The sequence below is a fragment of the Charadrius vociferus genome, unplaced genomic scaffold (assembly GCF_000708025.1).
Source record: "Charadrius vociferus isolate BGI_N301 unplaced genomic scaffold, ASM70802v2 scaffold235, whole genome shotgun sequence".
In the NCBI taxonomy this organism is placed as follows: domain Eukaryota; kingdom Metazoa; phylum Chordata; class Aves; order Charadriiformes; family Charadriidae; genus Charadrius; species Charadrius vociferus.
This window is the reverse complement of record NW_009648536.1, coordinates 2,142,177-2,157,006: the sequence shown is the minus strand read 5'-3', so window position 1 is coordinate 2,157,006 and position 14,830 is coordinate 2,142,177. Positions and strand designations below refer to the sequence as shown.

Here is a 14,830-nt window from a genome sequence, read left to right as displayed (position 1 = left end):
GAAAGATTACAGTCTGAAATTACTTTTAAAAATATGATCAAAGGAAGAGCTCTCTTATATGGTTTCAGAAGGTGATGAGGCAAGTCTTTTAAGTTTGTTAAACATTAAGAAAAGTCATAGCAAATTGATAATAAGCAGGCCCTGAAATAGACTGCTAAGGACTGCCTCTAAGTCATTATCAAATAAGGAGTCTGCAACCCACATGTATAAAATTTACCAAATACAAGCTGCACAGCTGAGCCACCTGTGTACAAGTCATTAGATACGTCTGGGATGTGCTGGATTTCCTATTTGTGTGCAGGCCATTTAGACAATTTATGCATACATGAGCAGTGTTATGTGAAGCTGATGAGGTGTCACTGACAATTTTAGTCGCTTCTTACCCTGATAGAAATTCATCTGCTAGAAACACAGTGCTGAGACTGAGCTGAGAAAAATACAGAAAAGAAATTCCTCTATTTTGGTACAGTTATCACTTGAACCACAGACTGTAATAAAATTTTCACTTCCCTTAGCAGCTATCTGCTTGGGAGGAATAAATAGTCCTTTTAGTTACTAGAAATGTTACTTCTTTTTTCTCTAGTTGGTTTCTCATGCATTTTTCTTACAGATGAGAAAGTTAATAGGTGTTGCATGCATGTTGGCATATCGCCCAGTCTTTCTTCTCAAACAAAATAGGAGAGCATGAATGCTAGGGAAATTCATCCCAAGTTTTGAGTAATGCCAAGCTGTGTGTTTGCCCAGTGAGCGCTTCACACTGGTTCAGCTGATGCTAATGAAAGAGTTGGAGAACCTTGTTGTTCCCTGGTCAGCGTCCACGGTGTTTGAGTAAACTTGTGATTGCTTTTAGTTTCCTGTAGTTTTTTTTGCTTAACCCAGAGGAACAAAAATGGCTCATAACAGATAGGTCCTGTGATTTTTTTCTTCACGATGTGATGGGATTCACTTTCTCACTTCTCTGTTCTACTGATTTCTGACAGATATTTTTCTCCACAGCAGAACAAGACCATGTTTTTCTTGCATAACTGTGATGACCAGGAGAGTGGGGGGAAAAAACTCTTTTCTACAGACTAAAGCAACAACACCCTGCATCTCTTGCTCCACATACAGTTATGGTAACAAAAGAACAGGGGTTTTGTTAGCTTTTTTATGTCACTCGGGCACAGCTGGGCTGGCTGGCAGAAGAATGCTTCATGCTGAAATGTGCTGTTGATGATAAGTTTTTGATGGCATTGCTAAGACAAATCCTTAACCAGGGAGTCTCCGTCGCATGGCTCTAGATCAGCTTTGACAAGACTCAACTTCTCTTGTGGCCATAGGAAGTGAAGATAAAAATGGGTGGAACAGCAAAGTATGACGATGCCTACACCATGTTTCTGAATTCTACCATCAGTGAACCAGTGCCAGCAGGAGGTTAGGGCCTTGCAAACATTATTGGAGGAATAACCCACTTTGGCAAAGAGTTAAATTTGTGCAGAAAGTTCCTAGCTCAGCAGTGCCCATTATCCAGTGCAGACTGGAGTAAACGTGTTGCAGTACAGGCACTCTTGCAAATAGCACCTTGTTTTTCAAGCTGGTTAAGCAGCAGGAGATTTTGTGATGCTTAACAAAAAAATTAGCTTTACTCTGGACTCTCGTTCCAGAAGAGATGTATCTAGACAAATATTTCCCACTAAGCGCCACATGACAATGGTAGGAGATTTACAGCTGACCTGCAGAACAGCAGCATTTTTCCATTGCTTTTAATTCAGAATTGATGCCTTAGGTGAACAGTGGTCCACAAGAAACCTTGAAGGCCAACATGGCTTTGTAGTCCAAACTGTCTGATCTGGGATGCTGTTGTTAGATAGTAAGAGAAAATCTCTCCTCTCCACATAAAGGGTTGATTTGTAATGTTTGACTGCCAATGACAGTGATACCGAACACAGGACATGTTGTGGAAAACATTCTGCTTTGCTTGTTTTATTTTATTTTTAACTTTTCAGTTTTCTGTGGCAATGTTAGAGAGTTATCTGAACAGCATGTTGACCAAGAACCACAGGAAGGAGGAAGCAGAGGTAGGATAAAAGGAAAAAAAAGAGAAGAAAGTGACAAGTTGCTAAAATTAATGCCTAGTCTTTTGGCTTCCAGTGGCCAGAAGTCCGTAGGGTGAGAGTTGTCTGCCTGCGTATGAAGGGATCCGCCATGCCTCATATGTCAGTTCCTCCTCAAGTCACGGGCAGGGGGCATCCCTCAGATGCTCTTCTGTGTGCTGAAGTGAGGAAGACACACCCCAAAGCTGTGCAATGCGCCACCTGCACACTGCAGGGAAGGCAGAGGCAGCACCAACGTATCTGTAACTGGTAAGGCTTACAGAGGATGCCAGGAAGCAGGTTTCATGCTATGGAAGAGTGGCAACACCTTCTCTCTCTTGACCTGACACAATCAAAATATAATGCACTTTTCAACTCAAGGAATTGAGTTATGCTGTTTTCCAAAACTCAGGTTCATAACAAGCTTTCAGATGGGCAGGGCACTTCCTTGTGCTATGAGTGAGTGCCTAACATTAGTGCCTTGGCCCTTCTCACATGGGCAACCCTATGTCTCAAAACAGCAAAGTGATGTGCTTGCTCAGCACCCTTGAGGAGACTTCCACCACTCCAGATAACATATGCACTACTGTGCTGCTTACTTTAGTAACAAAAACACCTTCTGCCAACTTGCGTTGCATTAGTGCAACAACACTTTCAATAGGATTTCCTGAAATGAAGCACAGATTTGAGATAACATGGTGTTTGCAAATGAGGTTTTTCCTGTATGTCCTCACCTAAGGATTTAGTGAATCACATGACAGAGCTGTCCTCATTGAGCCTGTGGTGAAATATCTCAGTCTGGTCTTTCTACTGAGTTTGAAATCTCTTCAGAAGATTTTTATAGTTGCCTGGGGTTGATTATTTGTTTAAGAGTTTTACTATAAAAAACACTAGGGTGGTTTGCAAAAACATAAATTAACAAATCCAGTGTTAGTGCTTTATACCGAATACATAGCTCAGCATAACATGAGCAGAACAAGAAGCACAGATCTCCTTTTCCCCAGCTGGATTAATTTTCAGGAAGTATGAAAGTTGTGTCATGGGCTTCTGCTTCTTTCACAGCTGTATTGAAAGCCAACTTTGAAGTTTCAAAACTACCTCAAATATTCAAAATTAATATATTTAAAATGCTGGGATGTGATACCCTCTGTAATGACAATCAGGGTAGTACGGAAAAGAGATTTTCATAAGAGGTCTGCATGACGGTTGTATCCAATGTAGTAAATTCAGATTTTCAGCTCAGGAGCTTCTCACAGAATTATAGTTTAAACTCTTACTCATTACATTTCCCTTGTACAGCACCCTCAAGTTTTCTACTGGATATATTGATTTTTACAGGAGCCTTGTATAAGTATTCTCGACAATAGCTTAAAAAATAATCCTATGGCTTTTTTGTTAACAGGAGGAGCAGTAAAACCAGTTTCCTGGCCAAATTCAGTCCTGAGCTGTTACATGTCACCATATTTCATTATGAATTTCTGGTCACATAGCTACGCCTTCTAGAGAGCTTCCAGCTTTCCACACTGAGAGCTTGTGTTGTGTCCTCCTAGCATTGACTGGAGGCTATACAGAGCTGTATGTCCCCACAAGGAAGTTGATCAGACATGGGATGTTCTCAGCTTTTTCTCTCTGAGGGACACAGTATAAGCCTCTTAACAACAGAATATAGTGAAATTCTGCCTCACACCCTTTCTTTTTTTCAACCTGTGTCTTGGTTGGTGCTCCATATGATGCAAATAGACAGTCCAAGAGTGATACTGCATTTCTCAGATGCAAGTGTGTACAGGAAGGACGAGGTGATGCCACCCAGATCCATGCAAACACCTTCTGGCCTGGAATCTAGCCTCAAATGCCCAGCTGCACATATGACTGAGCTGCATATTCAGATAAGCTAGAAAACAAGGGCACCCACACACACAACCCCCACCCCCATTTTGCTGGCACAGTTTCAGAGCTTTGTCGAAAAATCTGGTTCTTCATGTACAGCACATTTTCATCCACACAGTGACAAGCAAGCAATGAATTTACTTTCTGAAGTCTAAGTTATAAAATATGTCAGGGCATCAGAAACCACCACATCAGATACATATCCAAAATGGACCTGATGGCATGAAAGGGTTGCATGGGGCTGAACTCAGCGAGGCCTTCAAATCATTTCCCATCAGCCAGGACTGCATGGAAGGCAGTGCTTGCCAGTGCACAGTACATTGGCTACAGTGCTAATATTTTCTTACCTCAGGGAATTTCTTCTTTTGTAAATATTCTGTCATTGCAGGATCAAAATACTTTGCATAACCTTCATTGAGACTGTATACCTTCCCTTTCTTCTTGATTTTAACATCTCTGTCCACCAAAATAAATTCACCGAGACCCTATGGAAGAACAGGATAGACCAGCTATTAGCAAGCAGCAGAACATTTTATTGACTTTCTGTAACAGTTGTCACACTAGAGATGGCAGAAACGCTAGCACAGCTTGGTCCTTTCAGCACCAGTCTTGTGTATAACTTCACAGTATTTCAAACAGAGCAGAAAGCACAGAATCTGAGTTAAGTTCATGAAAACTTGTCACATTGCTAGTATAAACAAAAAACAATTTGACTATAATAGTTAGCATGTCAAATGAACACCAGTCAGCCCTGAAAGCAGATGGATTGTGAATCTCTGTCCACAAATCATAAGTTTACAAATTCAGAAATTACACTGCCTTCTGATTTTTCAACTTTTCTTGCCTGTCTTGTCTAAATATCTTAAAGTGAATGTGGTCAGCTACCCCCAGGGTGTTGCTGTCTGCAGTTTAAGTGCAACTTCCATGTTCTCTTCCTGTGCCTCTAACCAGAGCAGTTCAGCTCCCAGTTCTTCCCACTTGGAATGAACCTGCTTATAAAAGTTAAAAGGAGTTTTGATATTAATGCGTCCTTTTATCAAAAAGAATTCCTGTGTTATTGCCCACATCTAATGCTGGTTTCTCAAATGAGTGATCTCCTTCCTGCATTCCTCCAGTAATACTTGTTGGGCTCCTGAGCTGGGCACCAAGGGGTGGCACATGTCTGATTGTATCTGTATGCTTGTGCTTTTGCAAACTGTTGGGTACACATCTTAAAGGGCTTAGCCTTAAAAATAAATTGCACTCAAAAAATCAAACATCACTTTGCATGAACTATATCAGCAAACGGTCCTTGCCTTAGGCTAAACACTGAACATGCTGAGGTTCTTCTACAGATAGAAAAAAACAAGAACATGAAAAAGCAGGAGTCCTTTAAATGGAGGTAAAGGTACAGTTCAGAGTATATTTTCTTAAGTGTGTGCTCAAACCAGCAGTCTGGTTTGAATGAACAGGTTTTCAAATCCTATTTAACTTAAACTCCCTTCCACCGGTTATTAAAACCAGACGTATTGCAACCAACATACGCATGTATTATTAAATACTTGTAAACTGGAGGTGGGATGCTCCAGGACACAGGTGAAAAAAAAATCGCCTAGATTGCCTAGATTACAGGGACAAGAAGTAAGAAAAATTAGTAAACCCAAGCACAGAAATCTCTAAAAGACAGTGGCAATGTGATTAGCACCATGACTGTACCGGATCCAGCATGAAGCAGTCCACTCCTTGCCCCGTGGAGAGGGCAACCAGTGTAGCACTGCCGTACAAGGCATAGCCGGCAGCAACAATATTGCGTCCAGGCTGCAGAGCATCTTTTTCAGAGGGCTCGTCATCTGTATCCTGAGGAAAAAATCACCATTGGACTGAAGGTTAAATTCTTATGAGAAAGAATAAAAATGACACTTCAATAGTAATGTGGGGCAGATTTCCTTTTTGTGTCTATGCAGGCCTTTGAAACAACCAAAATAAAGGTTGTTCCCACTAGTTCAGGGCAAGTTTGGTACAAGTACATGTGCACGCTGGGACAGGACCTTGAGAGTTTGTTATTTTATACGTTATGCAATCAATACAATATCTGCAACAAAGCTGATACCTTAGCATTACAGCCCAGTCTATTAATTCAAGGTTGTCAGAAATCTGAGATAGAACAGGGGTACTAATTTTCTGGAAATGTAAACAAAAGCTATCATACTGATGTCCCTCAGAAGGAATAACTGTGTGGTGAATGCAGTAACTGACATTACAGACAAATTGCTTCCAGTAATGCAGAATAAAGGGTAGGTGGTGCAACGTGATGGAACTAAGATTGTGCATTGGTCTCTGCTGGTGGAGAGTTGGGTAACTGAAGTGATACAAATGTTCCTATTATACATAAAATAACAAATGCATTTGCATATGTAATTGTGTGTGTGCAGGTACGCATATATAACTCTACATAGAACATTCACGTGGCACTTTACTTCAGGCTTTTAATCAATTTCCAACACTCATATTTTGATTTGGCACTTCGGTTATCACTGAACCACAGTAGACTGAGCAGACCTGGTGCAAGTATTTCCAGCCAGCTCTTGGGGTGTGACTCAGCCATGGCATACAAGAGTTTGACTGGTGGAGTGAGAAAGAACAGCCAAGAGTACCTGGGAAGGATGGCTCCAGCCTTCATCTCCTGGGACTACAAGGTGGGTAGGGAATGCCTGATGTTAACGCTACTTTAAAAGCTTGTCAGTTGCGGTGGATCTTCTGTGGATTTTTTTGATGGCAGTTTACAAGGAATTAAAATGAGAACCCACTCAGATCTTTTCTTTAGGCCCTGGTTTAGCATTTTATTGATCCAAACTCAGACAATTTCCCAGTGATTGCATTGTCTTAATTAGACTGAGTAGCAGCTAAATAGAAATAGCAGGTCTAGCCCAAAATATCGGGTTAAAAAGTAAAAATCAGTGGAGACAGTTTTGTGTAGGAAATAAAATATTTGATGAATATCGAGTAAATTTTTTAAAAAATCAAGACTTACTTTCACAGATATTTTCCAAAGGAAAACAATTCTCCTGCAACAGAGAAATTCTCTGCTGTGCCCCATGGCAAGGAGGTCTCAGGGTGCAATGGTCTTAGCAAGGTGGAAAGCTAAGGCTAACTTAGGGATCTCATTTGTCATTTTATGACAACATCTAGAGGAGAACTAGGTTTGGGACACTGAAACTACATCTTTCATAGCATATGAAGACAGTAATTCCACATCAAAATATTTTGATTGTCAGCTGAAAGATTTTGCTACTTTTGTTACTTTTGCTTTGAGTTTTTAGTGGTATTTTTATCTTTTTTTACTACTACTACTACTACTACTACTACTACTATTACTACTACTACTACTACTACTACTACTACTACTACTACTTCTACTATTTTGCCAAGATCTTCTGTGGAAAGTGTGGAAACAGAAGAGTGGCCAGCAGGTCAAGGGAGGTGATTCTGCCCCCTTGTTCTGCTCTGGTAAGACCACACCTGCAATATTGCGTCCAGCCCTGGGGCCCCCAACATAAGAAGGACATGGACTTGTTGGAGCAGGTCCAGAGGAGGGCCACAAAGATGATCTGAAGGGTGGAGCACCTCCCCTATGAAGACAGGCTGAGGCAGTTGGGGTTGTTCATCCTGGAGAAGAGAAGGCTCCAGCGAGACCGAAGAGGGCAGGTTTAGATTAAACATTAGGAAGAAGTTTTTCACTTTGAGGGTTGTAAGGCACTGGAACAGGTTGCCCAGAGAGGTTGTTGAGGCCCCATCCCAGGAGGTGTTCAAGGCCAGGCTGGATGTGGCCTTGGGCAGCCTGGTCTAGTTGGAGGTGTCCCTGCCCATGGCAGGGGGGTTGGAACTCGATGATCTTTAATGTCGCTTCCAACCTAAACCATTCTATGATTTTGTGAAAAATATACTCCCAAGGCACATACATCTCAACATCAAAAGCAATGGTTGTCTATAGTGAACTAATTATTTGCAATATTAAATGCAGAATTAAATGTACATTTACACCACTAGTTGCAAACATATTATGATTCTCCTAGCTTCTTGTATGCTTTCCTCCTTAAATAAAAATTAATTTTTTATACATACAATAAAGAGGTTCGTTTTATAGAACACAGTGTATATACAGTATAAGTAACTGCCCGTTACATGTGATATTGATTTAAAATATATTTTTTTGAGATGATCTTTTCAGATATCTCTTAAATGCATTTTCTATGTTTGTATGCCTGAGAAACCACTTATTTGTTGACTATTGTGAACAAACACAGAAAATCCTCCCTTGGGAGATGAACAGTTGGGCAGAATTCACTTGTTTTTCCATCCTGATTCACAACTGTGTTTCCAAGAGCCAGCTTCCAAAAAGAAGGGAAAAAAGCTCTGTATCAAACATTTCACAGAGCTTGTCAGAATGCAAAAAAGCTAGAGATCATCTGATATTTCACTGTTATAACTGCAGGAGTTTTGTCCTGCCAAGTACCATGTATTGTGAAACAAACTAGGGAATTAAGCTGAATATTTTCACTTCTTTCTGGTGCACAGATGGATTTCCTATCTATTATATTTTGACTACGAGATGGCGGTAGTGAAATCTCTTTAGAGGTCTTTATGCAAAGCACTGAAACAGGCAGAGGGACTGCAGAGAAGTTCTGACAAGCTCTGACACAGTCACTTTGGCTCCTTGGTGTGAAGCAAATGAAACAAGGTCCACAGAGTCTGGCTGTAGGGGTACCCTCAGGTGATATCTGAGTTTGACAATTTTTTGCGTGTACGATTTGCCAACATCACGTGAGGGAGTTCTCATCAGCACTGGGAGCAGCTCTGGAAGGACTTGATTTCCAGGTCTCTGTTTGTATCACATGTTTCATCAGTATCCTTTGCATTTGCCCTGAATTCTTACACCTTCTCTGTAAGGGACCACAGGAAGGGGACAACATTATCCTTGTGACAATGAAAGGAGGAGAAATAAAATATACCTGAGGAACTGGGCAACATTACAAATTAAAACCAGAATGAAACCAACCAGCAGAGTTTCATAGCGTATATGTGGAGTATGAACTGAGTGCTGTAGATTCAGCTCAGTGGCATGAATAATAGGGAAGAATCAAAGCAAAAAATGCTTACTGTCATCCTGACATCCTGACACTCCAGCAGCTGGGAGCCCCTCAGTGACAGTGACTGTCAAGGTCCTATCCATTACTCTGGCTTCTGCTGATTCAGCAAGGCTCCTCCCTCAGCCCCACTTTTCTGACATTTCTGATCTGTTTAACAATACCACCCATGCTTCCAAAAGTAAAAGCCACGTGCAAAAGTAAATAAACCTAACATGGCATTTGTTTCCCAATGGTTTTCTTTAAGATGCAGATACAGTGTTCTTTTGGCAGGAGGCAATGGTACCACCATGGTGGTGGCTCTGGATTGGGAGCAGCCAGAGAACCATCCTCAGGTTTGAAATTCATTGGCCAAATCTGGCCTTTATAGAAAACCACGATTTTTTTTTTTTTTTTCCCCCCTAAAAAAAGGCAAATATTTCAGTTCTGGAGGGTGTGCCTTTGGAAATGAAGTGACGGTGCTGACATTTTGAGAAAACCAGTCATGCAATCATCTGAGAGTTGGAAGATACCAAGTATCAGACAGGTGCTAAGGATCATCCTTTGGAATTACCATCGTTCTAGCTTTTCCAAAATTATGTTCATGAACCTTAAATGGCTTCAAATTTTCTTAAGCGATTCTCATCCACTGGGATAAACATCTCACTTTTATTCCTTTTGCACTACCCTTCAGTAACAATCAATAAACCACTTATTTCATTATTTCAAAGGGTTTGAAGTTAATAGTGTTGCTATAAAATTGTCTTATCTGAGAGGAAGGCACTTTAATTAACATGTACTTTGGAAATGGCATTTTAATAGAAATAGTTATGCAAGTGAAAGTCTGTAAATTCAACATTGTTTCTAACTTTCCAGGCAAGAGTGATAAGTTGCTCTTGTAATCAACAAATGTGCTTCATCCTAGCAGCAGGGTTTTCATTTGGATATGAAGTATTTGTAGAAAGAAATGCAGTTTTCTCTTTATGAAGCCCTGGAGGATATTCACCCACATGAAAACTAGTAACTTGTAAACAGTATCTACAACAAATATGTTAATATATATTAGAACAACAACAATTATGGAAGGATCAGAAAATTAATTGAACACTTGAGCATTTGGGAACAACGTTAGTTCTTTGGGAAATATTTCAATACTGAAGCAGAACCCTAGGGGAGACGGGGCAGTCCATAGTCTTTACGCACATTAACAGGTGAACTTTAGATGGTAGAGAAATCTAATCTGTATTTCAACCTGGTAAGCTATCTTACTCACACTGAGCACTTACCTTTATGGTTATGCCAAGTAACCTAACACAACACTTCTAAACAGAAAGTAAATGTTTAGTATTTGTAAGATGGTGCTTACCACCTTTAAGAATGGTGGACAACACAGTTATTTCGTATTGTAAATGTCAGGAGGTGCTGCGGTCTTTTAGGCTTTCTTTAGCAAGATAAATGAAAAGAGTGGGGACCTCTTTGCCTACCATCAGGGCATGTGGCATGGATTGCATCCGTACAACTAAGCTCTCTTCCCTACAAAAAGCAACACGGTAGATGGTACTGTAGGTAGTCCCTGGGCTGCTCTTTCCAGAAGGCATACCCAGGCATCATCTTCAAGGTCCCTTCCAACCTCAACAATTCTATGATTCTATGATCATCTCAGGGTTGTCTGGCCTGGGCTGCATTTGTGACGGGGCTTTGCACTAACAATTAGCAGTGTGGACAGCCATATGCCAGCACTTGGCTTGTGCCATGTCCCTGTTGAGATTGTGCTCTAACTATTTGGTTTACTAGTAGATGCATATTCTCAACAGCCATAATTAGTGTTTTGCCTACCAGAAATGTAAAAACCAAGGACTGGCCAGCTAAAAATTATGAATTAAAAGATGAAAGCGGACTTTAAAAACATACCTTCATGTGTTTGAAGTCTAGCATCTGAGTCTGCAAAGACTTCTGTGTAGTCACAAGTCCTGTAAATGTTACTTCATAATAGTGATGGCTGAGGGTCTCCCATAGTCATATGACTGTGAGCTCAGGCTTTAGGAAAAACACCAACTGCTAGGAGATTAGCAATCAAATCACAAGACTTGGCATGACTCTAACTATTAATGTTTGTTAATTGGCTGTGCAGTTGCTGTTCTGTGCAGCCCCATGGGTGCAGACATGCTGGCAAGGCCCCAGTGGCTGTAGGTGACTGTTTCCTTCAGCCTCAGGTGGCCTCCATTGTTAGCACGTTTATAACCCCCTATCCGTAACAGGTGTAGCAACTCATACCAGAAGGCCACCACACTGCTAACCGTGATACGGTCCAGGCAGTGACCGTCAGCCCTCCCCAGTCAGTATCCAGGAAGACAAATACTGTGGTTCATAGGTACCGTGACACCCCTGAACTCTCCTGCAGCAAGTAAAGCATCACTGAAGGCGCTAACTAGCTGCCTGATGGTGAGAGAGTTTTATTTAAGTGCCTGTGTGTCTGGAGGAGGGGAAGTGCTGCCGCCTAACAGTTTCAAGGGGCTGAGTGTCCCTTTCTGGGGAATTCAGGCAGCATTTTAGCACCATGAATCCCAAGTGTTACCTCTTCTGCTCTTTCAGAGGCTCTGTTGATCCCAAAGACACTTAAAGGACCTAGGAAAGAAACTAAGCAAGTTGATGTACACAAGATGTTTTGCTTTCACCAAGTGAGTTGTGCCATGCGTGCTCTGTTCATCCTCTTACCTTTTTGTAGATAGCAAATATTGTTCCTATTGGTGCCAAGCAGTCTATATTGGATGAGCCATCAAGGGGATCAAAGCACACCACATATTTACCCTACAACAGAAGTGGCAAGGGAAGTGTTAAATGGCATGTAGTCTTGCACTATTATTTCATTTCACTTGACAAAACCCATGTTTTTATGACTGCGTTTAGCCCTCCAAGCACACCTGACACATCTTGCCAGAGAAGGCTGCGCTGTTGACCCAGCCGGCCCTACAGCACAGCACCCACTCCCCGCAGGGCCTGCCAGGGAAATAGGAGAGGGCACGTTTCTGCCCCGACAGCACAAAATCTGATGATAGAAAGGAGTCCTCCTCTGCTGACAAGCAATGCAAGAAATTGCTTGAAAGAAAAAGGAGTGACTCACTCTGGAAGCACGCATCTTCCCTGAGTAAATAAGTTTTGTTATGTTTTGTTTTGGACTGAAGGATTTGCCTGTGATATTAGGTTTGACAGTAAGAAGGCAGAGGGAAGACATCTTGGGGAAAGGGTAGGTTACATCAGCACAAGCAGCATCTCGCTGCAATAGGATCCTCTCCTGGGGGAAGCCTGATGAAGCAGTCAGGTGTTTCCTCTGGACGTGTAACGTAAAACCCGGTTCTGCCAGCCTCTCATCTCATTTTGTCTTGCCTAAATATTAATGTAATCCAAAACCGTTACACTGGCGGTCAGGGAATGTAATAGTACACTTACACCTGGGATCTGGGGTGTGTTAACAAGCTCCAAAATAATTATTCACACCCCCCCCCCCCCCCAAACTTTAATAATATTTTTCCCCTCCACAGCTCTTTCAGCTGTTGAAACTGTGCCATCCACCACAGTTATTAATCAAAACAATACAGTAATGCTGCAAATTTTCTGAATTCCCCCGGGAAGGGTTGTTTTTGGGGCCAGGCCCAGGTTTCATGCTTGAAACAAGAGTGCCACCTGCTGCTGCCTGATCTGATAACCCCCTGAAGGCAGGAGCTGCACAGACCCGCTTGTCTTTTGGGGTGATGATGGCTTCCTTGTTCTCCTCCGTGACCAGGACGCAGGTGCTGTAGGAGGACTGGAGCATGTTAATCACCAGAGAGTTGGATAATACATCCAGCTTCTTCACTTCGTCACCAGTCACATTCACAGTGCCAGCAATACCAAACCTACAGAAAAGTAAAAATATCAGAAAACCTGAGGGATGCCAATGTTACAGACTTTTAGGAGAAAAACAAGTCAGGGTGGCTCCTTCCTCTCATCTTCCCACACCTCTAACCTTTGGATTAAACTGCTAAGGTGCATTAGGAGATGGGTGCTGCTGCTAGAAAATGAAAGCATGCATGAAAAAGAGAATGGGCGATGGCATAATTTTGGGGCTTTACCTGCATCGTTTTGCTTGGATGTTCTCCAGCCCAGGAGCAGAGCCCACAGCCAGGACACTGGGTGCCAGGCTTCCCTAGCAGCCCCATGAAGCAGCTGGCAACAGCTTTGAGGAAGGAGAAGGGGCAGTTAGCATCTGCATAATTTTCTCCCACTGGCTGCTCAGAGCTCTGTGATGGTCCTTTAACCCATGTTCTGCTCAGTCCCCAGCCACCCCAAAATCAGAAGTTTTAAAGACACCCTCAGATAATTCCCCACACTTGACTGTATCTCAGGATCAAGGTTTGTTTTATTTTGTGATCCTCGTCTGAGTTAGGACGATGCTTCTGTTCCCTTTCCTGATTTTAGCAATATATGAATTATGTTGTATATAGTATTATATATATTTCTGAGATTTTCAGTTGAGAAAATAGGGTTTAGACCTAACGTGCGTGGTCTGGGCATCTCAGATGTATAAGGAACTGGAAATTGATACAGCGCTTTTATTCATTATGGGGGAAAAAAAGAAGGAAGGAGAAAGGGGCAACTGGTTAGTTCCTAGGATGTTGGTCAGCACCAGGCCTTATTTGGGGGCAGGATAGGTCTTTTGTCTTATTCAAAACTCAAAGCTGCCTGAGCTTTTCGGAAATATTGAGCATTTTGGCCACTCTATTTTGCAGTGCCAAGTTTGAGATACTGGAAAGGACCATCATTTTCAGGGAGTGCTAAGTACCCATTCTCCCGTTAGTGTGTTTTCAGGCGCATTCCCAGCTCAAGTCTATGGCTTAGAAAAAGTCATTCTTTACTTTTGAATGGCAAATTTGTTAAAAATTCACGCTAAGCTCTCTAACATTAAAGAAGTCATTTCACAGTCTCCTGTTTGGAGGGGCTGGAAAAATCAGAGCTCTCTAACTTCACAAATGCAGATGGATACAAGCCAGTCACTGTGTTTGAAGGTTTGAGGTGTGAATGTCTGAAATTTTGTGGTTAGTTGCAGTACTTTGAATGGTGCGAGTTTCTCATTTGTGTGTTTGTGTACTTTAGATACTTCTGGTTCATCTCCTGAAACTTTTGTTTGTGGAAAGAAACGTTTGTTGCTTAACATAATGATCTTTTCCTTCTGATGGGAAGATTCATCCAGCATAGTAGCCATGTGTCCTGTAGGCCAGTTGGCTATTCCACTTCTAGTCTATCCAATAAAGGTTTTCCCCACTTATTAAATGCTTCAGGGATTACATATTGAAAGATAAAAATGAGATAAAAGCAACTGTTCTGCTATGTCAGGGAGGCAAAACAGCTCAGCTTCACCTAGAAAGTACGGAGACAAAGTGCAGTTTAACGGTTTTTGGCACAGGAATCTGATGCTGCTCTTAACTTTGAGTATGTCCCATGTCCTCTCTATATATTATGGTCCACGCCTGTAAAGTGAAGGTGGCAGTACTGAGACATTGAATTCATGATTTGCAAAGATCATTGAGGACTTTGACCAAATAGTCAACAGAAGTGCAAAAAAAACTGGTGTCATACATTTTGGTGTTCCCATGGAAAAAAAAAAGAACCAAACAAAAAACAAATTACAAATGTTGTCTTTCTTTCTTACACAAGTATATTCCCTGTCTTTTTTATGTATGTATGTATACATACACACACAGGCATGTACAGAAACACGTATTTCAATACATA

At 41.6% G+C, this 14,830-nt stretch overlaps 1 protein-coding gene across 1 annotated transcript in view; it reads right to left on the bottom strand.

Annotated features, from left to right (window-relative positions):
- Positions 1-14,830, bottom strand: part of LOC104287170 (fructose-1,6-bisphosphatase isozyme 2) — a 21,263-nt gene that overhangs the window by 4,849 nt on the left and 1,584 nt on the right. Inside the window, exons 3-6 of the mRNA XM_009885836.1 lie at positions 12,792-12,954; positions 11,777-11,869; positions 5,655-5,795; positions 4,307-4,444 (exon numbers count right to left, since the gene is read on the bottom strand). Coding sequence (XP_009884138.1) covers positions 4,307-4,444; positions 5,655-5,795; positions 11,777-11,869; positions 12,792-12,954 — 535 coding nt within the window. The remainder of the gene's footprint in view (positions 1-4,306; positions 4,445-5,654; positions 5,796-11,776; positions 11,870-12,791; positions 12,955-14,830) is intronic.